This window comes from Pseudonaja textilis, chromosome 4 (assembly GCF_049901715.1).
Source record: "Pseudonaja textilis isolate UNSWEBS1 chromosome 4, rPseTex1.2, whole genome shotgun sequence".
Classification (NCBI taxonomy): domain Eukaryota; kingdom Metazoa; phylum Chordata; class Lepidosauria; order Squamata; family Elapidae; genus Pseudonaja; species Pseudonaja textilis.
The window spans coordinates 43,605,712-43,628,532 of NC_141993.1; the positions used below are offsets into that span (position 1 = coordinate 43,605,712).

The window sequence follows — 22,821 nt, forward strand, 5'->3', positions numbered from 1 at the left end:
GAGAATTGTAATCACAAAATACATGGAGGGTATCAGTTAGAAGGCTACAGTAATAGACTTCAGAATAAGGACTGAATCATAGGCTTGATTTACCAAGGTCAGATACAGGTTTGAAAATTGGAAATTTTGCTATATATTATCACAGCTAACTGTTGGACTACAGTGGAGTAACATCTGCATAGTTCTAAAAGACTGAAGGTACTGACCAAAGTCTTCATTATCATTCCTAAGCTTGGTTGTCATTAGTTTGGTCTTACATGTAATTTTAGTCTCATTTGTGTTCCACCAAAACTTCAGAAGAAAGTTAACTACTTTATTAACTCCTTAAATATCGAATTATAACATCTATCCCATTGCAATTCTATGACTCCCTATTATGACAATTTTATTATGGTTTTATCTTAATATTTTATCTCCTATACTGTATTGTCCACATAATATGTTCGTTGCGTGTGTATATAATGCTGACATTTTATTTAAACTAAATTTGTATATCAGTGATTGCATGACCTGTACATGCCATACAATAAATAAATAAATTACTTTGAATGGCAGATAATGACAGAGTTACAGAGATCTCCACTGTAGTTTGTAAAAACTAATTTTCTGTTCCCATGTTTTATTTTATTTTATTTATTTTATTTTGTCAAGCAATTATTAGATAACAGGAATAAGTGTAAACATGGTTATGAATACATGAAATGGATACGAATAAGAAAAAAAAACCCAATAGGACAGGGACAATAGGCACGTTGGTGCGCTTATGCACGCTCTGTTGAAATGGATTCATATATCACAACAGTGTTCCATTACTTTCTTTCAGGGTATACTGTATATTCAGTTTAGTAATCCAGTTTAGAGCCTTGTTATTCGCAAGAGATTCCCCTAAATGCCAACCATAACCAACCCTGTTTAGCTTTTGAGATTAACCAGCATCAGCTTGGTACTGCCACCTTCAGTTAGATATGCACTGACTCAAGTACCTTTTCAATTTCTCTGATTCATTTATGGTTTGTTGTTATAAAATGGGAGGAGTTATAACCAAACTATGGTCTTTTATGACTATGTAATGTGTTATTTATGTTTGAAGTATGATAATTTTTTCACTACCTGAAAAAAAACCCAAACAAGTACTGTAAATAAATCTAAGTACTGGAATTCTATTCTCACCTTTTCCAACCTAAAACCTTCAGCTCTAACAATATATTGTCTAGATAAGAATGGAATTGTGGTACCAATTATTTGTAAGACAACTGTTTAAAGCAACCAAATTGTACAGTCCATATGCTACACTTAAAGCCTTAGTTCAATCCTCACAGCAGTTCCACATCCAGGCACACAATTTGACACACAGTACAGTGACCAGTTTATCATGCATTTTTTGATCAAATACATGCTTATCTTGACTGGGTTTAATAAAATATTTTCACAGAACACATGTATGTGAATATTGGCAGCTGGATAGAGTATGTTCACTGTGGCCTTAAACTATTTTGCCCTCAGTATTGCATGAGGAATCAACTGGACTTCTATAAAGTAGTCCCAAAGTAGGGGGGGAAACTTTGTAGAAAAAGGAAATGGCAAATAATTTTAGATTGTGCCATGTAAATCCCAAAATTGTAGATGAGAATGTGGTCTGAGAATGTTGGTAGGAAAAAAAACATTTTGCTATGGTCTTCCATTTTTTCAGCTTCTAAGACCTTGGGTAGTCAATTAAATCTGCTAACAATGGCACACAGTTTAAATGGGTTGAAGCAATAATAATACCTTGGAGTTTTACATTACAAAACTTTCTTATGTCAAAATAAATTTGAATTTCACAGGGCTTTTCTGAAAGACATAACTGGAGAAGACTGTAACTAAATTTAGTATAGCTGAACTAATTTTAAATTTTGCATAAACCAATACCTGAGCATTTGTGTGAAGCATTTGTCACGCTCATCCCATTTGCAATAATTTTATCTTTTGCTGGGCTGCCAAAATTAGTAGGCTATAAGAAGTATTAGATATGCAGGTAACATCATGTACCAGGATTTAAGATATTTTTTTCTACGTTATTGCACAGAACAATCTTTGTTATATGCCCTTGTCCACCTAGCAAATTACAAATGAAGAGTTAAACTTAAAAGGAAACCCTGATCCTTCTGTTTAGAAAAGATTTAATGCCATTGAAGGAAGCTGCATGTGATCTCATGTCTGTGCCAAATGAACATCACCTGATTAATTATCAATATCACCTTTGGCCAGGGCAAGGATTGTTATTTATAACTACAAATTGATGCCAAACTTCAAACAGTCCTTCCATATTACCAACTTCAGGACAGGAACAACAAAAAGGAAGAAAGGATTATTTTCTAAATATTTAAGTATGGGTAGTTGGTAATTAGATGTTGGAATAAGTATTAACCACATCCAGAGAGTAGCCAAATATAAAGTTGCAGCAATTAAAATAAGTCAACAACTAACATCAAACTTATCCTGACAATGTTCTCTTTTCCTTTTCTTTGAACTTTTTTATTCATCTGGTGATATCTATTGCTAATCTGTTATTGTAAAAAAAAAATGAATTTATAATAATCATTAGTCATTGCATATTATTTAAGAGTTCAGAAATCAAATGCACATTTTGTATTTGACTATGACCACTTTAGTTATGTAGTGTTTAAACATTTACTTTACTAATTTCTTATTTGATAATGACACCATTGTTTCTTATTTATAGAGAAGAAAAATGACAGGTATTCAGCTAAGCAAATTGAAAATCCTTACAAAAAATGTGTCATTTTCTACTTTCAAGTCCTAAATTAATTGATTGCTCAATTTATCAAACAGACTTTATAACATCTTGGCTTCTCACCCTCAGAATAATGCTAAATGTTTACCACCACATAAAAATGATCATACATATACATAGTCTATAGAGATTCTCAGTCATCCAGGTTTTGTTTGTTCCAAAGGTGCTTTTTCAGGAGGCAATTGAACTTTTTTCTTTGAAGACATTTCATTTCTCATACAAGAAGCTTCTTCAGCTGTGACAGGATAGTGGGGAATGGAAGGATTTATATTCCTTACAGATAGCTGGTCATTTGCATCCTTTTAGAGGGTCGTTGAAGCACTTGGAGGTTTGACTTTGTCTTCAGGGTCACCTGAGTAGTGCTCCTGGTTCCTGTAGTCTGCATTTTTTTCTTTTTCTCTGGAAATCAATTCCTATTCCCACATCATTCAAAAGGGAAAAAAAGAAAAAAAATGCAGACTACAGGAACCAGGGGCACTACTCAGGTGATCCTGGGAACACATAAACTTCCAAGTGTTTCAATGACCCTCTAAAACAGGTGTCAAACTCACATCACAGCAGCATCATGTCACGTATTGGGACTTTTTTCCCCTTCGCTAAACCGGGGGTGGGCATGGCCAGCATATGACGCATCTGGCCGGGAGTTTGACAGCCTTGTTCTAAAAGGATGAAAATGACCAACTGTCTGCAAGGAATATAAATCCTTCCATTCCCCACTATTCTGTTAGAACTAAAGAAGCTTCTTAGATGAGAAGCGAAACATCTCCAAAGGAAAAACAAAGTCCAATTGCCTCCTGAAACAGCATTTTTGGGACAGACACACATACTGCTCAGGATTGCTATTTATATCCTGTGTTACATTTTGATAGTTCTAAACTTCTGATTATGATTTGAGGTTCACATTACTTTATCCTAAAAGAGGAAGTCTTTTTTGAGTAGATTCTGCTTTTCTTACGAGAAACACTCTTCACATCAAGAAAGTTTACATAATATATTGAACCATGTGAGAACCGTTGTGGTAGTATTTAAGATACAGGGAAATCCCTGATTGAAATCCATCCTGAGTCCAATAAGCTTGCTTGGTGGCTTTAGGCCAGTTGGTCACTCTCTCAACCAAACTTACTTCACTGTAGGAGCAAAGTGTATTATGGATGCCGCTTTGAAGGAAAGGTAGGATATAAAACTAACATTAGCCATCCTCATTTTAACCTAGCATGCCAGAGGTAGTATTCAGCAGATTATGACCAATTCTGGAGAACTCTTGAATTCTGAGTAGTTCAGAAAACCAGCCAATACCACCTCTGACTGGCCCCACCCCCATCTATTCTCTGCCTCCCGAGTCCCAGCTGAGTGGCTGGGTCTTCTTTTGTTGTCCTGCACAGGAGAACAGAGCTGGAAAGCAGGTTAGTGGGGTGGGGAGGGAATGGGATTTTGCAGTAACTTTCCCTCAGAAGTGGGGTGGAAATAGAGATTTTACAGTATCCTTCCCCTGCCACGCCCACCAAGCCATGCCCACAGAATCAGTAGTAAAAAAAATTTGAATCCCACCACTAGCATGCCATTGAAACTCAGTCAGACTAGTTTATTCTTCAGTGTGTTAAGCAGCTATAGAAAGCTAGATAAATAAACTTAATTACAGATAAGCTACAGGATATAATAGAGTCTTCAACTTAAAACAGTTTTAGTGACTGGAGTTAGGGTTAGGCACTTTAAAAAGGGAGCTTACGTTTTTTCACAAGACCATTGCAGCATTCCCATGGTCACATGATCAAAATTTGGATACTTAACTGCTTCACATTTAGGATGGTGGCAATGTCCGGGGGTCATGTGATCACCTTTTGTGACTTTCTGAGAAGCAAAGTGAATGGGGAAGCCAATTTCATTTAATAACTGTGTTACTAACTTAACAACAGCAGTGATTCACTTAACAACTGTAATAAGAAAAACTGTAAAATGAGACAAAACTCATAACAAATGTTTCACTTAGCAATAGGAATTTAGGGTCAATTAGTCATTAAGTCAAGGACTACCTATGCAGTCAGTCTTTTAATTTCACTTCTTTCTAAAGTTTAGATCAAAAACTTTTATATTCTAGACAATTACATTTTATAAATGCCTGTATTCACTTAATATGTTTAACCAGTTTGTCAGCGTGATCGTGAACCTTGTAACTCAGTAATTTCTGGGTCAAGATAACTGAGTAAACAGAGAGTATTCAAGGTAATGATAAATTAACAAACCATACCTAGGAATTCTCATGTTATCCAAACCTGAGGCCAACCCTTTCTTCTACCTTGAAAATAAAGAACTTAAAAAGTACACTAAAAGAATTGGGCTACTCTAACTGCACCACTTTTGAGAGATCTTTTTCCTTTTCACTGCCTATTAGAATTTATAGGGGCAAAAAGGGTGGGGGGGAAAACCTATCCTATTTGCGATGGCTCAGTCACAGATTAGCCCACCGTAGATTTTTGTCAATTATTGTTTTTTTTTAAATGATAGCTAACCAATACTAAGCCTACTGGAAATTTTGAACACCTGAATTAAACAAAAGCTTATTGTAGTTGATCTGATAGATTAACACGTTTTAAGGGCCTTGAAACCCACAAAACCAACAAGATTGGGTGGAATCATTCTGAAATATTAAAAAACATTAGGTCAGCTTATTGCTGTGGCACACAGAAAAGAACTGAGATGATTTCCTGAGGCTGCTGTTACATAGGAAATGCTACTATCTATTCTATACTGTGTTCCCAGTAAAATCTTTTTAAACTCTGGACTATTCCAACCTGCACAATAGAACCAATATGTATGAATCATGTGTAGAAGTTATGTGAACCAAGAGAATTAGATTAATTAAGTCAACATGATTGTTAACTATGGGTGTGTAATGCAGCCAAAGTAAAACAGAACAGAAGAGCATTTTGTTCTCTGCCTCAGGCAAAACCTCTTAGGCTCATCCAGCAAGTCAGGTAAGTTTAGAATTTACAGGAAATGGGCTCTTCATGATCAGCTCATTAATACTGTATATTTTTTTTCAGAAATATATATTTTAAAACTTTATTCTCCATCTGGCACAGATGTATAAATAGTGCATAGCCATGTATTTTATAGATGTTTAAATTATGTTTATCCCTTTATTATTTTTGTATAAATAACTCAGGGTAATGAATATATCAAATAGTCCTTCCTTCTCCTATTGTCCTCACAACAACAACCCTGTGAGGCAAACTGAACTGAGAGAGACTGACTGGCCCAAAGTAACCCAGGTGATTTGCATGCTTTAAGGCAAGACCAGAATTCACATTTCCTGGTTTCTAGCCTGGTACCTTAACCACTAGACCAAGCTGTCTCTTTATGTTGCTTCTTTGTGGAGTAGCATGCACGGCTCATCACTAAATTTGCTTATTTACCTCCCCCAAATCCTTTTTTTCTTTTCTTTTTGTTGTGTATTTTGCTATATTTTCTTGAAAACAGATATTCTTAAATTTAAATCAATCTTCCCATAAGAGGCCGAACGAATTTACAAATATATCCTGTGCAATGCACTATTTATATCAGCTAAACCTAAGGTTACCAGCTCCAGCCCCATTTTTTTCTATCAATCAGTATGTAAATGTTTGTGTATGCGTACATTTATGACTTACCTTTAAACTTGTCAGGCATGAAAGATCAGGACCACACGTGAAATACTTTTAACTGATTTACTGCTAATTATCCCTATACACAGGAATCTTATCAATTAACTTGTAGTTAGATAAGGGTCAATAGACTGATCCTTCTTTTAACTCTGTCCCTAGGTTCTGCCATTGTTTTTCCTACAAAGCTGGTAGGATGTAGTCCTACAGATAGAGAGCATACCTGGTGGTACATGAACATTTTGGAATAAAACTGATTGTGTTTATGGTATGATGGCCACAAGATCGAAATGTCTCCAAATTGACAAATGTTGTCCTCATGAATGTGACATGGTAATTTAGGATAAAAGTCTGGATTAATAAAGCCATGATGGGTAGGTAGTTAAAGCAGTATCTACGGTCCTATTTGCTGATGAAGATAGTAAATGAAAGACTGGTATTTGGAAGAGGAATAAATAGGAAAAGCATAAATTAATGGGAAAAAAGCTAAAGAAATGTAGGTATGTGACTTATGTGTGATTGCATATAAAACTGACTAATAGAAAAAATGCCATTATTCTATACAAAAAGAAAGAGAGTAAATGTGAATGCAAAATATAGAGGGAATGGTTTGTTAAATGTGTTTGGGGAAGTGTTTGAGTTGTAATAGTAACAAGAGGTGAAAACAAGCAACATTTAGAATGCTCAGTGGGGTTTATGGAGATTCTCACCATATTTTCTTGAAAAGCAGATACATTTAAAACAATTTCCCACCAGAAGGACTAGACAAAATTAATAATGTGCCCAATAATTATGTGCAATGAACCATTTTCATCTCTTCTCAATGTAGTGTTACCAATTATAGCTGAAATCACTTGTATTTTTTTTACAATCTCAAGCAGAGGCTTCAGAGCTGATCAAATTTTTATCTCTGAACATTTGTGAAATACATGGATATAAGAAAGAAAAATGTCTGTATGATTATTGATTTATAAAAAAGTAAAAAGCGAATAGGCCTGGATTGTGAAACATTTTGCACAAATAGGGAACGTAAGTTTGACTACTAAACACAGTGATAGATATCTATTATGATAGTAAAGTATGTGTAAGAATAAATAGAATATCAGCTTGCTGGAAGGGAAATTTTGGGAATTGAGAATCTGACATGTTAAGGTGCTAAGGTTGAAAAACACTGGCTTAGAGAATAAGGCAACATCTCCTTGGTTGTTTATTTATGGATAAACATGTAAGAAACACTGGTTATTCTTAGAGCTATTTGATTGAGGATATACTACCATAGTAATATGTGATCTATTGTGAAGAATGAATGTTTGTCAAAGAAGCAAAAATGGCTGTGAATGTCTACTTTGGAAATGAGAATTGGGCATGTCAAGAAAAATGTACAGGCAATCTAAACAATCTTGGACTTGATTATATAAGAATGTATTAAAAGAAGAAAAATAGGGGAAGATGGTATTGAATACAAAAGTGAATGACCAGCATGAAAAATATGTAAGATGGTTTGGTTATATAGTGAATAAATATAAATCACAAAATAAATAATAAGAAAGAGTGCATGGCTTTAAAAGGAAGGGAAAGACTGACAAAGTTAGATGGAGTTAACAGTCTCAAAAAGGAAATAAAAATTTGATGTGGTAGAAGCAAAGATGCTTTACAAAGATAGAAGGGTATGGAAAAGTAGAGGAGTGTTGGTCTGATTAGGTGTATAATATTCTGTCTTATTTTTTCTTATTTATGTGTTTCATTTTTCTGATTTCATATGTATTATTCCTTTACAGTGTTATGAAAATGCTGCTTATTTCAAAAGGAATACAGTAGCATGATAGCAGAGGCAAAGAGAAAAGGAGAGTCTTTTTGTGAGCAAATTTAAACATATCAGAAAAAATAGCAGCTGAAGAAATAAAGATACTAGTAGAACTCACAAATAAGCTGTTAAGCAGAGATTCTAGAGAAGATATATAAAATCTGGAGCCCCAAGGCTACAGCCCACAAACACTTTTGGTGCAATTAACGAAGCCCTCAGATATTATGAAGAAAGTGTATTTTTTAATGTGATAAAAGAGGAAAATAAAAAGGTATGACTTAAAAATATCCACTTTGACTAACAGTATAATTGGTTAAATATAAAGGCGATTTGGATAGCAATATAGTGCTAAAAATTAAAACTATAGAAAAGTTTGAAATGCTTACAATATGCACAATAATTTCAAAACCTTTATCTTTAAAAAAGATACAGATGCAAAAGGGAAACACAATTCCAACAAATCTAAAACCCAGAATACCCAAATATGAAATGTTTGACTGTGCACAATTTTAATGCATCAGTCACTAATTCAGTAATTCTTTACTGAATATGTAACAAGTAATAAATTTATTATAAATTGGCACTGAGTTATTTAAAATGGTAATTTAATCACATGGCTGTGTAAAACAATATATAACTGATATGTTTATATATGTTCAAAGAAAAATTAAAATTTGAATCATGTTATAATAGCAATAGCACTTAGCCTTTTTACCACTTCACAGTGCTTTACAGCCCTCTCTAAGCGATTTACAGAGTCAGTATATTGCCCCCAACAGTCTGGGTCCTCATAAATGAATAATAATAAATGAATGAATAAATAAACTAGCCAGTAGGGGGCAGACAATTCACAACATAAATGCTACATTTAAAATAGAAAAAATGGAACTGGCTTGAGTAATGCTTTAAAAAGATTTAACCTTTGGGACAAGAACATAATTCAAATGATGAATTTCTTTGGAAATAACAGTGTGATATGAGCTTTCTACAAAAACAATTAACAATGGCTCCAGTGCTATAAGTAAAAAATTCTTCCAGTAATTGTTTTTCCCTATTTAGGATTGGTGGTAAATGCAGGAAGGTTGAAACAGAACATAAAATCATTCAGATGCTTGCTTCCAGTCTAAAATGCAAGAGAAAAAAACTATACCACATCAGCCTTTCTCTATGTAAATCACAACTATCATCACTGCAGTTGATATGCAAAAGCTAGCATTTAATTACCACTTATTATGATTTCATGTTGAAGGTCAGTCCAGAGTTCTTTTGTGTACATTGTAGTCTGGATACAGCCAATCCAATCAAAGTTACTGCGGATACCAAAGCTCACCAGTCATTAAAAATTATCTTTATTGCAATCATTCATTTATTTTTTACAAATGCAATTTGAAATCAATTGCATCAATAGATCAAGATATATAGACAATAAAAATGTGTGCTGCTTCCTGATTAAACTTTTGACACATCTCAAACGTTTACAAGCCAGTAATTAAACAAGACTATATGTTTAATAAATAATAACATCTGGTCCAGTTCAAGTATCCATCAATACATCAAACTTGATACAGAAACCCTGAAAGCCTAATACTGTTTTATGAATTGCAGTCAGTAAAAAAATTGTCAAGTTTTATGCTTCAGGGTTTAGATTCCTTAGTTTTAAAACTAAAGGTATGTGATATGAAACCATAAAAAGTAATAGGCTGAGACAAGTAAGATGTTGCAAGACCTAAATATTTTAAAATTGTTCAAATATTTTGCAATTGTTTATAAATAAGCTTTATACATATTTATAATAAAGTCTTTGGATTCTCTTCAAACTACCTTGTGCATGCTCCCCCCTCTCATAAATACAATTATAAAGAATAAGGTAGGGTTTTAAAAAGCAAGTGTTTTTAAAATTTCAGGTTTTTAGTGTAACAATTCCAAAGCAAGATTGCCATTTGGGTTGCATAAGCAATCCCGTATCTTTCTATCTTCTGCTGCTGGAATATGTATTCTTCACTGTCTGTAAGATTATTTTCACTAAGATCTACGTTAAAACAATAAATATAGTTATGTTCCCCCTACAGACCAACTGTGCCTTTTATGTAATACCAGAAGTAAAGATATATTAATTTTCCTTGTTATTACCTTATTTTAATAATTTTGTCAGCTGCCTCAGACAGTTTTAAACTTAAACTTGGGATAAAATGTTTTAACTGACCAATGTTACTGAAATAGAAGAAATGTGGTATATGCTTCAAGAATATGCCTGCCTTTATTTTACAAAGTCAAGCCAAAGGCTAGGATCTCAAAACTTCTCATTAAACTTCTCATTAATTAAAGCTGAGACAGGAATGTGGATATTTAATGAATTCTTTAATGGCACAGACTTATTAAAACATTGGTTCCTCTGACTTGCAACTAAAAGGATGATACTAAAGCAGGTAATAAACTCAGATTTTAACTGGGAGATCTTGAAACTAAAGATTTTTTTTAAGTACCCCAAAATATAAGATTTCATGGGATAATTAGAAGTAGCAAATGGTAGAAATATGTTCTGTAAATTTTTACACTACCTAAACAAGGCTCTAGAGCAATTATACTTGCTCTTGCAATATGGTTCAGGAACGTTATCTAGTATATTTTATAGTAACTTTTTATGATGGCAATTAGCAGCAGTTATTATATCCACTTATGCAAATAAATACGTGCTTTATTTAGTGAAATCTGTATGAACTTTTCACACACATATAAAGTATTGCACAGCTATATAATTAATGTAAAATTTATGAACATTAAACTTTAAGTCAGTTCTAATGAGGACTGTAATATTTAGTTGATTCATATCAGAACATTTGATTTGTTAAAATATGTTTGATTTACTGAACTAATTAAAAATCTGTGTTATGTATGTGCCAGTCCCACCATGGCACTTACAGCAGCATAGATAGGCTTTTGAACAGCTTCTCATCTAGAAATACTATTATATTCCTGTGCAAATATATTAGGATTTAGCAAATGATGGCTTTAAAAGAAATGAGCTTTAAGAAACATGGAAGAAAGTAGAAAAAAGACTAGCAGGGAAAACACAAGTCATAGTATGCTAGACTTATAGAAAGTTAGAGTTGTATATATGTTCACGAATTGAAACAGAAGAGTTTCTTTAATTCTCTCCATTTCAGTACAAATTAAAACGCTCTTTGAAAATATATATCATAAACTACCTTATACCTGTCAAGGACAGCGTTGCCCAAAAGAAACAGTATTATCAGCAGTAACATAATATATTAACTGTACTGGTAGTCCTTGACTTACAACTAGTTTAGACCAGAATATCCATTGCTAATACTAACCAAGTGGCTTATGTCCGATTTTACAACCTTTTTGGTCATGAATGTTAACCGAATCACTGCAGTTAAGTGAGTCATGTGGTCGTTAAGTGAATCTAGCTTCCCCCATTGACTTTGCTTGTTGGAAGCTGGCTAGAAAAGTCACAAATGGGATCTCGTGATCAAGGATGCTGCAACTGTAATAAACACATGCCAGTTGCCAAGCATCTGAATTTTTCACATAACCATGCAATGCTATGATGGTTATAAGTCTGAAGACCAGTCATAAGTCACTTTTTTCAGTGCCATTCAGTGACTTTGAATAGTCACAAATGAATGGTTGTAGGTCAAGGACCACCTGTAATGTAATGTAAGCTGTATTATATTACTGAGCATGATCATTGAACAAAACTACTAATTCAGATCATTTCTTTTTCAGATAAGCTTCATTCATGGACCAATTGAGATTGTAACACAAGTAACATGGAGGAAATTCCTGAGAATTCTGATTTCAAGAGAACAGTATCCATTATGGAGAGATGGATGCTATTATTTATAGATATGTCACTTGTGCTTTATTATATTGCAGGATTATATTTTTAATGGTGCTTTCAGTGTGACTGCCAGAAAAAGTTAATTATGATTTAATTTCAAAGTGCAAGCTAAAGGTACATTATTGAGAATAGCAAACAAATAAGCAAGTTTCCAATTTGATTTTTAAAAAAATCAGTGTTTTTTCTCCTCAGAGTGTGGGACAATCTCTGTATCATCTTGGGCTGAGCTGTTTTCTTTTTCATTCATCTTCAGATTCTCTTCTGCAAGTTGTGATAGGTATTTCTATGTGGGACAAAGAAACTGCTTTTAAAGTAATGAACAATTAAATTGTCTAAAATACACTATGTATTTCCATATAAGCATTTAATATTTGCCAAAGGATCAAAAAAGAAGTAGAAATCTAATAATTAGTCCCAGTACCAGCATCATTATACATGTATCAACTCACCTCAGCTTCTCTTCTTTGCCAATCTCACTTGATTTATTCTTTAACCAATGATGTTATGGTTAGCATGTGCGGATAAGTTTAACACAATGAAGATGGCAAGTGGCATCTGTGATGTTTAACTTAACAATTGTGGCAAAAAAAACTTTGTAAAAATTGAGTGCAGTCACATGATGCTTCACTTAACAACTGTATCACTTTATGACAAATTTTGCAATCCCAATTATAGTGATAAATTGAGGACTATCTATAACCTTTCGTGCTGAAAGCAGCCCCAAATCTATAGTGAACAGAAAGAATTTTATCTGATTTTCTGAAAGTTCCCAACTCACTTATAATTTAAATTGCTGATCAAAAGAAAAGCAACAACCATATATGGGCCATTATATAGTATCAACCTTTTTATTTTTAGTATGATCCCTTCTCACCATTCAGAAACTACTCAATCCTAGTGTTTACTTGCTTATTCATTTGTTTATCTGTTTACTGAATGTATATGGCCTGATTCCTCTGTGACTCTTGATAGTATACAATATTAAAACAATTCCAAAGTACAAACAAAATAACAACAGATGTTTGGGGAGGGAAATGTCAGCCTCCAAACAGAGCCACATAACACCCAAGGGACTGGGTGCTCACTCTAGCCTAATGCCTGGGAGCAGAGCCAGGTTTTGAAGACTCTTAAAGCAAGGTTTGGGTGTGAGCCAAATGGCAGGGCCATACTACTGATGCAAAGTAGGGCCTTTGGAACAACTGTGTATTTAAGTAGAAGTTAAATTCAGTAGACATGCATACATGCACAACACACACACATACAAGAAGTTGATACTCTTAGTCCTACTTATAAAGAAGCCCTGCCGAAGCAATGCCGCTTACTTCACACTCTTAAAAACAGATTCATCTGTTGCTTAGGTTTACTAAAACCATTAATATGTCCAGTTCTTAATAAGCAAGTGCACATTTATCCAGCTATGTAAAACTGCTTTGTTCTTAGATTTAGTAGCTATGCTAAAGGAACACCAGGAATCCTAAAGGCAAGCCTTTCACCTGTTCCCATCTCCTTTTTCATTTAAGCTTGTGCATAACTTATTACTATGCTGTGTACATCATCTCACTTCTTGCTCTAACGAAAGGTCAAGGTATGGTGACAATCTTCTCTTGATCTCTAATGATATGATGTGTACAAATTCTTCAGACGTGCAACTAGAGAATTAGACTGAAGTATTTTAGCATTTAGCTTAGTGCTTCCTGACCTACATTCTACAAAACTTTCAGAGAGATGGAGGGTTAAGAAATATTAAATATAAATATAAATAAACAGCTCTGTTCCCCAAATAGTGTAAATGCATTATGTGAGTTGTCTGGATCAGTTGTCACCAACTGGTGGGCCACGGACTGCTGGTGGTCTGTGAGAAAATGTTGGTGGTCCGCAGCGCACCTGTGTCTGCAACAGGGGTATTACCAGCAGCGGATAGACTGATGCTTGCAGGGAGGGAGGGTAGTGCACGGGAGACCACGGTATCGGAGCCCTTCCTGGTTGTTCCCTGGCCTGCGATGGGGTGGGGGTGAAGGAACCTCTGAACTGTTGATGGGTGATGGGAATCTGATGTTTGGAGGCCAACAAGCCACGTGCTGAAGACCAGATGGCTGGCGGGGAGGTGGGGCAATCCTGTAATCTCCCTAGCAAACTTGTGTTGTGGCTCCTGCCTCCGTGCATCAAGGAGGGCGAGCAGCAGTGGGAAGACCGCGGACCTCCTAAGCTGCAGGAACAGCTACCAGCAATGCCCTCAGGTAAAGATGTTGCAAGGGGGAGGCTCAACCCCTCCTTCAGGAGCCACAAAGCACTCGCCACCCCTCTGGTACCTGCCAAGCCTCCTCCCACCGCGCTTCTCTTTCTCCTTGCCACAAGTGCTCACAAGCCCAGAGGGAAGGAGGAGGCTTGGCAGGTGCCCAAGGGGCGGTAATCACTTTGTGGCTCCTAAGGGAAGGGTTCAAGCCCCCCCTTGCAACATCTTCACCTAAGGGCATTGCTGGCAGCCGCTCAATCTCCTTGATGCGTGGAGGCAGGAGGTAACACCAGTTCAGAGATTCCTTTCCCCCACCCACCTCCCCTCGCAGGCCAGGGAACACCCAGGAAGGGCTTTGATGCCATGATCTCCCATGTACCGCCGGTATCACCCCTGTTGCCCCACCTTCCCGCCAGTTGGTCTTCAGCTTGTGGCTTGTCGGCCTCCGGACATCCGATTCCCATCACCCATCAACAGTTCAGAGGTTCTTTCCCCCCACCCCGGGAACAGAGAGAGGTGGGGAAGAGAGAGAAAGAGGGAGAAAGAGAGAGAGAGAATGAGGGAAAGACATATATAGATCCTGGTCTTTTGTTTTCTGTGGGAAATGGGTCCAAATGACTCTTTGATATTTAAGGTTGCAGAAACAGGCAGCCAAGCTAAGTGCCTGAAGGACCCCATCCCATCAGTGGAGTCCAGGAGCTTCAGCAAGCAGCATGCTGGATTTATATTAGTGATCCGTGGGATTTAAAATTATGAGTTGATGGTTTCTGAGGTCCAAAAGGTTGGTGACCCCTGGTCTGTGTTAGATCGGTGGATCGGGTCACAGAAGAGGCGAGACGCTTAAGTGAACATTCAGCTCTTTATTGTTGTTCAGGAATCAGGACAGGGAAAGTGTGCGAGCCGCCCGGCTTTATACAGCCAGCCGGCGGCTCGGCGGCCAATGGCAGCGTGTTGAATCTCCCGCGATCGGCTCGGCCAATCGCGGTAGATTCTTAACGCTCCAATCACGGGCGTTCAGTCAACCAATCAGGTTTCGGTCCGGTTGGACCAATCAGGGTGCGCGCCTTCAAGAATGCTAATACAGAACACCCCTCCCCTCATGGTTTCGTCTGACGCAGCGTCGTGACGTAGTCGCGTAGGTGGGTGGGGATCCGGGTCTGTCTAGTCGACCTGCGCGGTTCAGTCTGTGTGTGTCTGTCGGCCGGTTCGGACGGGCTCCGCGTCGCTCTCAACTCTGTTGCTGGAACCGTCTGGAAGGGTGAGCCGGGCCTGATGCCGCAGCTCCCGCCCGGGTGCCCTGGGTTGGTTGAGTTGCGGTTCCTGTTGCTGCCGCCTGGTCTTTCCGGGCTGGTTGCGCTGGCTTGGCTATACCTTCCAGGTGAAGATCCCGTCTGCGACAGTTCGGGGTCTGCTGGTGAGTATGGCTGGTTTGTTTGGTAGTCTCTGTCTTCTGGTGGGGGGTGTTCGGCTTGTGCTGGGGTGTGTGTCGTGGGTGGTTCCGGTCTTTCATCGCTTGCCGGTTTGGTGGTTGAGGCTTCCCCTCCCCCTCTGTTTTCTTTGGTTGTTGTTGTTGCCGGGCCGTCGGGGGTGTTGGTGGCTAGTCTGGATCGTAGCTGGTCGATGTGTCGCTTCCAGCTCCTTCCGTCTGTTGTTTGCAGTCTGTATGATCGGGGTCCGGTTACCCGCATTATGTGTGCGGGTACCCAGAGGGGGTCTCCCGTGAAGTTCTTTGCGTAGACCGCATCCCCGATGTTGAATGCCCGGTACCGGCTGGAGGAGTCCGGGGGTTTCTCTGGGTTGTAGGTGGGGTGTAGGCGGTCCAGCGGAGATCTTAGTTTCCTTCCCATCAGTAGCTCCGCTGGGCTTTTGTTCGTGGTCGTGCTTGGCGTGATGTGTTGTATAAATAGTAGTTTGTTTATTTTTTCCTGGATATCGCCGGTTTCTATCTTTTGGATGGCTTTTTTGTGTACTGGACCATCCGTCCCGCCCTACCGTTCGCCGCCGGGTGAGCCGTCGAGGTTAAGGCGTGTCTGATGCCCGTTCGGCCAGGTATTTCTCGAATGCCAGTGCCGTGAACTGGGGGCCGTTGTCTGACACTATGACGTCCGGTAATCCGTGTGTTGCAAAGAGTCTGTTGAGCTTGTCGATGACCCCTTCTGTAGTTGTTGTCCTCATTGTGCTTACCTCCAGCCAGTTCGAGTATGCGTCTACGGTGATGAGGAAGGTATGCCCCTTAGTTGGCCCGGCGAAGTCTATGTGTATTCGCGACCATGGTCCTCTCGGGTTTCCCATTCCAGGACCGGGCGGCGGGGGTTGGCTCTTGATTCTTGGCACTTGCTGCACCCGGCGACCCATGTCTCGATTTGCTTGTCCATCCCTGGCCACCATGCGTAGCTTCTGGCCAGGGCTTTCATCTTGACGATCCCTGGGTGTCCCTCGTGCAGCAATGCCAACACTCTGTTTTGCAGCGCTTCCGGTATGACTACCCGGTCGCCCCAGAGTATGCAGCCCTTTTGTGAGAACAGCTCAGTTTGGCGGTTTCGGAATGGTTTGAACTGCTCGCCGCCGTCAACTTCTGGCCACCCCCGCTCTACCCAGCTCAATACCCGCGCCAGCCGTTTGTCTTTATTTGTTTCATGGGCAATGTCTGGCGCGGTTACGAGTGGGCACGGTAGAGTCTCGATCTGTAGGGTCGTCGTTGTGGGCACTGGGTCGTCGTCTAGGTCCGGTAGTGGTGATCGGCTTAGCGCGTCTGCGTGCAGGATGGTCTTGCCGGGCCAGTGTGACAGCTCGTATGAGTATGCGGCAAGGAACTCGGACCACCTCGTCATCCGGGGCGACAGGATGTTCGGGGTGGCCTTGTTCCCTGCGAGTATCCCGAGCAGGGGTTTGTGGTCCGTTATGATTGAAAAGTTCCTGCCGTAAAGGTATTCGTGGAACCTTTTAACTCCGGCGACGATGGCGAGGGCTTCTTTGTCCAGTTGACTGTAATTTCTTTCCGGCTTGGCTAGTGTTCGGGAGAAGAAGGCGATGGGTGCTTCCTTCCCGTCGGGTAGGGTGTGGCTGAGGACTGCTCCTATGCCGAAGGGTGAGGCGTCGCATGTTACCGAGAGCGGGAGGGTCTCGCTGTACTGGACCAGGACTGCGTCCGATGTCAGCAGGTCCTTTGTTCGTTGGAACGCAGTCTCCTCCCGCTTCCCCCAGGTCCAGGTGGCCGCTTTATCGAGTAGCCGGTGTAGAGGCTCCGCCACGGTCGCCTTTTGGGGTAGGAAAACATTGTAAAAGTTAAGCAGTCCCAGAAATGCTTGCAGTTCTGCTTTGTTTGTTGGTGTGGGGGCTTCCTTGATGGCTCTGAGTTTCTTCCCGGTCGGGTGTATTCCGTGGTACCCCAGGAACTCGACCCTCTCGGTGTGAAGTTGGCATTTGTTCCTTTTGACTTTAAGGCCGGCGTTTTTGAATTTGCTAAGCACCGCCCTTAAACGGGTCTCCAATTGTTCTTGGTCGGCGGCTGCGATTAGCACGTCGTCAAAGTAGGGAACCACCCCCTTGATGCCCTGGAGGAGCCTCTCCATGAGGCTTTGGAAAACTCCTGGGGCGACGCTGACTCCAAATTGGAGTCGGTTGCAACGAAAAGCCCCCCGGTGTGTGACAATCGTTTGCGCCTCGGCTGTCTCTGCGTCAACCGGCAGCTGCTGATACGCTTGTGCCAAGTCGAGTTTTGCGAAGACCCGGCCTCCCCCCAGTGAGTGCAGGAAGTGTTGCACTACTGGGACGGGGTAGGCGCTTTGCTGCAGCGCGTGACTGAGGGTGGCCTTGTAGTCCCCGCAAATTCTTATGGAGCCATCGGGTTTGATGGGGGTGACTATGGGCATCTCCCAACGGGCATGGTCGATGGGTTCGAGTACCCCTTGCGCGACGAGCTTATCTAGCTGCTCCTCGATTTTCGGCTTGAGCGCAAAAGGCACTTTTGCCGGGGTTTGAGGCGGATTGGGGCGACGTTGGGGTTAAGGTTGAAGGATATAGGGGGTCCTCGGTACTTGCCTAGCGAGTTGTCGAAGACCTCCTGGAAATCCCTTACGAGAGTCGCTTCCCAGTCGGTCTCGTCTGTGTGATGGATGCCGGTTACTTCGATGCCGAGCGGGGCAAACCATTGCAGGCCGAGCAAGCTGGGGCGATCACGGTCCACGATCGTGAGTGGCAAGACGTCGGTGTGGCTCTTGAAGGTTACCTTGAAATGCCCGATGCCAACTACAGGGATGCGGTTTCCCTGGTAGTCTTTCAGGATTAGCTTCTGGTCATCTAGCTCATTTCGGTGGATGGTCGGGACTAGGCGCTTGATTGTGCGCCACGAGACCATCGATAGGTAGGACCCAGAGTCCACTTCCATCTCGCAGGGCCGGTCCTCGATGCTCAGGGCCACGTGTACCTTCCGGGCGTCCGTGGTTGATGAATGGCCGATGACGACCGTCTGGTGGGTTTCCTCGCGCCGCTGTGCTTCGCTGAGTCGCCGGCTGCGGTTGTCGCGGCTCCACCGGCTCTCGGTGGGTCGGTCTCGGTGCCTGGGCGGGGTGCCGTCCCTTCGTCGTGGGCTGTTGCCTCGGCGCTGCGGGCTGTAGCTCTTTTTGTTCCGGCACACCTTGGCGATGTGCCCCCGCTTCTCGCAATGCCTGCAAATGGCGTTGAGGAAACGGCATTCGGAGCGGGGGTGATCGCCGCCGCAACCGGCGCACTGGAACCCCGACTTACGACTCCGGCGGTCCCGGCGGTCACGCTCGGTCTGCAATCGATGGATCTCTTCGTCCTTGGTGTCGGATTGGGGTTCGAGGTCACCGTGGTGCGTGGCCGTCTCTCGCTGGCTGGTTTCCCGGGGCTTCGCAGCGGTTGGGGTCGCCTCGGGTGGCCTCGGCGGCGGTAGCCTCGGCGAGGGCGTCGGCAAGGGAGATGTTGCCTCTGGCCATCAGCCGGCTCTGCAACACGGGGTCTCAGAGCCCGAGGACGAGTCGGTCCCGGATCGCTTGGTCCAGGTCGGGGAACTCGCAGGGGCCTCCCATGTTCCGCAGCTGGGCCACGAAATTGCTGATGGACTCGCCTTCGCGCTGATCTCAGCGGTAGAAGTCGTACCTGCGGATGAGGATGGGCACCGTGGGGGCATAATGGCGGCGCAGGATGGGCTCGAGGTCAGCCCAATCCATCTCTTTGACGTCGGCGGGCCTCGCGAGCGCCTTGGCCATTTTGAACACTGCGGCCCCGCAGTGTGTTAGGAAAACTGCCCGTTTCCTCTGGCCGTTGGCGTCCTTGAGGTTACTGCATTCCAGAAACATCTGGAAGCGGTCGATGTAGGACTCCCAGTCTTCGGTTGCTGGGTCGAATGGAGCGGGCGGCAGGGTGCTGGCCATTGTGCAGGGCGCTGGTCACCGTTTGCCACGTGCTAGTTGGTCCTCGCCTCACGATCCCACCTTCGTCGCCAGTGTTAGATCGGTGGATCGGGTCACAGAAGAGGCGAGACGCTTAAGTGAACATTCAGCTCTTTATTGTTGTTCAGGAATCAGGACAGGGAAAGTGTGCGAGCCGCCCGGCTTTATACAGCCGGCCGGCGGCTCGGCGACCAATGGCAGCGTGTTGAATCTCCCGCGATCGGCTCGGCCAATCGCGGTAGATTCTGCGCTCCAATCACGGGCGTTCAGTCAACCAATCAGGTTTCGGTCCGGTTGGACCAATCAGGGTGCGCGCCTTCGAGAATGCTAATACAGAACAGTCTGGATCTACTCAGCTTTCATATAACCAAACAAGCACCTACTATGAATGACTAGAACATTTTGGAACCCCCCTCCAAACATTCTGAAATAACTGGGAAAAATAATTGTCAATATAGAGTGTATGCTTTTAAGTGAAAAGGCATTGGGAATCCTACTACCTTTTCTCCAGCATTGTAAAAGAGAGTTTTCAGCACTCACTATAATAGAGATCAAATAATGAAACAGACTCAGTGTCAAACTGATTCTAAAATTCACAAATGTTATTCCAGAAGCCACATACCAATGTATGCCATTCTTATACACACACTCCTTTTTTTAAGTTGAAGGGTAAAAGGGAAAAAGTGTATTATTAAACCATGTTTCATTTTAATGTTCCTTTCGTTGACCATCTGATTGAAACAGGTAAGTAGGTATTTCTTATAAAGGGCAGTTTTTTAATACAAATTGCTTGACGGACTTGCAAAGTTTAAGAAACATGGTTCTAATTAGTTCATTTTAGATTTAACTGAGAATTATGGCATGTCCACCATTCTCATAACATACGGAAATGATAATATGAGCTTCAATATGCCAGGAAAAGTACATTTGAAAGTGCAAAAAATATTTTTGTCTTCTTTCTGCTAGCTTCACTTTTTAAAATTTTACGTCTTTTATCCCAAACATAATTTGTTCAGAATAAGAGAGTTGGAAGGGATCTTGAAGTTCTTGTAGTCCAACTCCCTGCTCAAGCAGGAATCCCTGTACCATATTTCTTCTTAAAAACCTCCATGTTGGAGCACCCCCAACTTCTGGAGGTAAGTTGTTCAAAACAGAAAAATACAATGCCAAATAATAATATCAATGTATTACTAAAGCTCTTGTATCTGATTGTTTAGAGAACATTCATTTGGGGGAAAACAGTGCATCATAAGACAACAATTTTTGAATCAACGAATCTCAAATGGATTGACTTAACTTTTGCGTCAAAAATTTGGAACCCATAACTCCTGTTGGATTGAAATTTGGAAAAGTCGTGTCTGCTTCAGTGATGTGTTGTCATTTCCAATACTCCCTGCCAGATTCCCACATGTCAGTGGGGAAGGCAGCAGGAAGTTGCTAGTCTAAGGATAGTATGCAAATAAATGGCTGCTGCCAGGTGAGACAGGGAGGGAGTGGGTAAGAGAGAGACATGACAAGGGTTCAGGAGAGTGCACAGAAGCTCATGAGAGGCATGGTACAGCACAGGTCAGGGAAGATGCTTGAGGGCATAGGTTGGGGAGGATGCCCAAGAGATATGACAAAGGTCACAGAGGATCTGTGAGGATGGAGCACAGATTGGGGAGGATACATGAGGGTATGGGTCAGGGAGAGTGTGCAGGAATATGAGTGAGGCAGGGCAAGAGTCAGGAAAAGCATGTGGGGATAGTAGTAATAATAATAGTAGGAAAAGAAATAACTCTGAAATGATGTCCTAACATCAAGTTAGTTAGTTTTTAATGCCCATTTAAGAAAAAAAGTGAAGACAATCTACAAAGTTTACTGCTATAGTTATGAATTCAAGTAAAAGTAATATTTGGATCTCTGAAGCTGAATTTAGAAAATGCAAAGTTGGCTACTTCTATTGCTAGATCTATTACATATAGACGGGGATTGACTGAAAGATTGGTTTTAAGCAGCATACGAAGCTTCTTGTTACAAGAAGGTATTATATTAAAAGCTATATTTCACTATGAAAATATAAGTTTTACTTCACTGTCTCTCACTGAATGAAACAGTGATGATCTTCAGTCTTCGTTCTGATGTTTCCTTAACCAATTCAGACAGGTACAATCATGCCTTGAGACTGAACAGTATTTTTTATGGTTGAGCAGCTGCAACCAATTTGGTGCTTCATAGTATTAATCTGCTGGATACCAGTCATATTGCCTTTTCCTGGAATGTCTTTGGGGCTTTTATTTTTATATTATTTAGTAAATGATGCAGTATATCATAGTTATCATTTTCTTCCATAAAAGATTTGATATTGACTTTGGTATTTAACTACCTAACCTGTAAACACTTAAAAAGTGTGTATGCTACTGAAGTAATATAATTTATATCCTATTTCATGCAGTTTTCTGTTCTACTATAGTGGAGTGCACTTTCTGAAATATTCTTTCTCATCTACCACTACTATGATAAAAATTGGTCTTGGAAGGGAAACACAACACTGCAATGAAGAACAATGATGATGCATGTACCACAGGAGAATACATATTCAGGCTAAAGATCTAAAGATCTTGCATATGCTATCAGTCGTTTGGATAATTTAATAATCTGAATGAAATAATAATTTGTTACCTGCAGATTTTTATAGTGAACAGTACTTCTACAATGATGAATTTTTGCTGCATCTTCATTTGTGTAGAAAAGTCCACAAAGTTTGCAGTAGTAGCCAGTTCTGGGAACAACAAATTCTACACCTATAAAAAAATATTATAATGATTAGGAATACATTTTAAAAAACATGCATAGGAGAGAAAATGAATTCACCTTGTCAATTTGAATCTAATGAACTACATATAGTCCTTGACTTACAACAGTTCATTTAGTGACCATTCAAAGTTACAATGGCTGCTGAAAAAAGGGATTTATGACCTTTTATCACACACAACATTGCAGTATCCCTGTAGTCACGTGATCAAATTTCAGATGCTTGACAACTGGTTCATATTTATGACCATTGCTGTGTTCTAGGGTCATGTAATCCCCT

The 22,821-nt window shown here is 40.7% G+C and overlaps 1 protein-coding gene and 1 long non-coding RNA gene across 7 annotated transcripts in view; one reads left to right on the top strand and one right to left on the bottom strand.

The window, feature by feature from the left end:
* The first annotated feature begins 5,716 nt into the window (after positions 1 to 5,716).
* LOC148125806 (uncharacterized) lies at positions 5,717 to 12,122 on the top strand. Of its 2 annotated transcripts, none has more exons than XR_015743492.1 (3): positions 5,717 to 5,766; positions 6,595 to 6,806; positions 11,987 to 12,122. It is a non-coding gene; the product is annotated as an uncharacterized LOC148125806 (long non-coding RNA). The 2 variants fall into 2 exon arrangements; XR_015743493.1 differs by lacking the exon at positions 5,717 to 5,766 and adding an exon at positions 5,783 to 5,819.
* Positions 12,045 to 22,821, bottom strand: part of RBM20 (RNA binding motif protein 20) — a 92,277-nt gene continuing 81,500 nt past the window's right edge. For all 5 annotated transcript variants that reach the window (XM_026704754.2, XM_087932753.1, XM_087932751.1 and 2 more), the window contains exons 12-13: positions 22,410 to 22,531; positions 12,045 to 12,384 (exon numbers count right to left, since the gene is read on the bottom strand). In XM_026704754.2, coding sequence (XP_026560539.1) covers positions 12,274 to 12,384; positions 22,410 to 22,531 — 233 coding nt within the window. In that variant the 3' untranslated portion in view covers positions 12,045 to 12,273. The remainder of the gene's footprint in view (positions 12,385 to 22,409; positions 22,532 to 22,821) is intronic.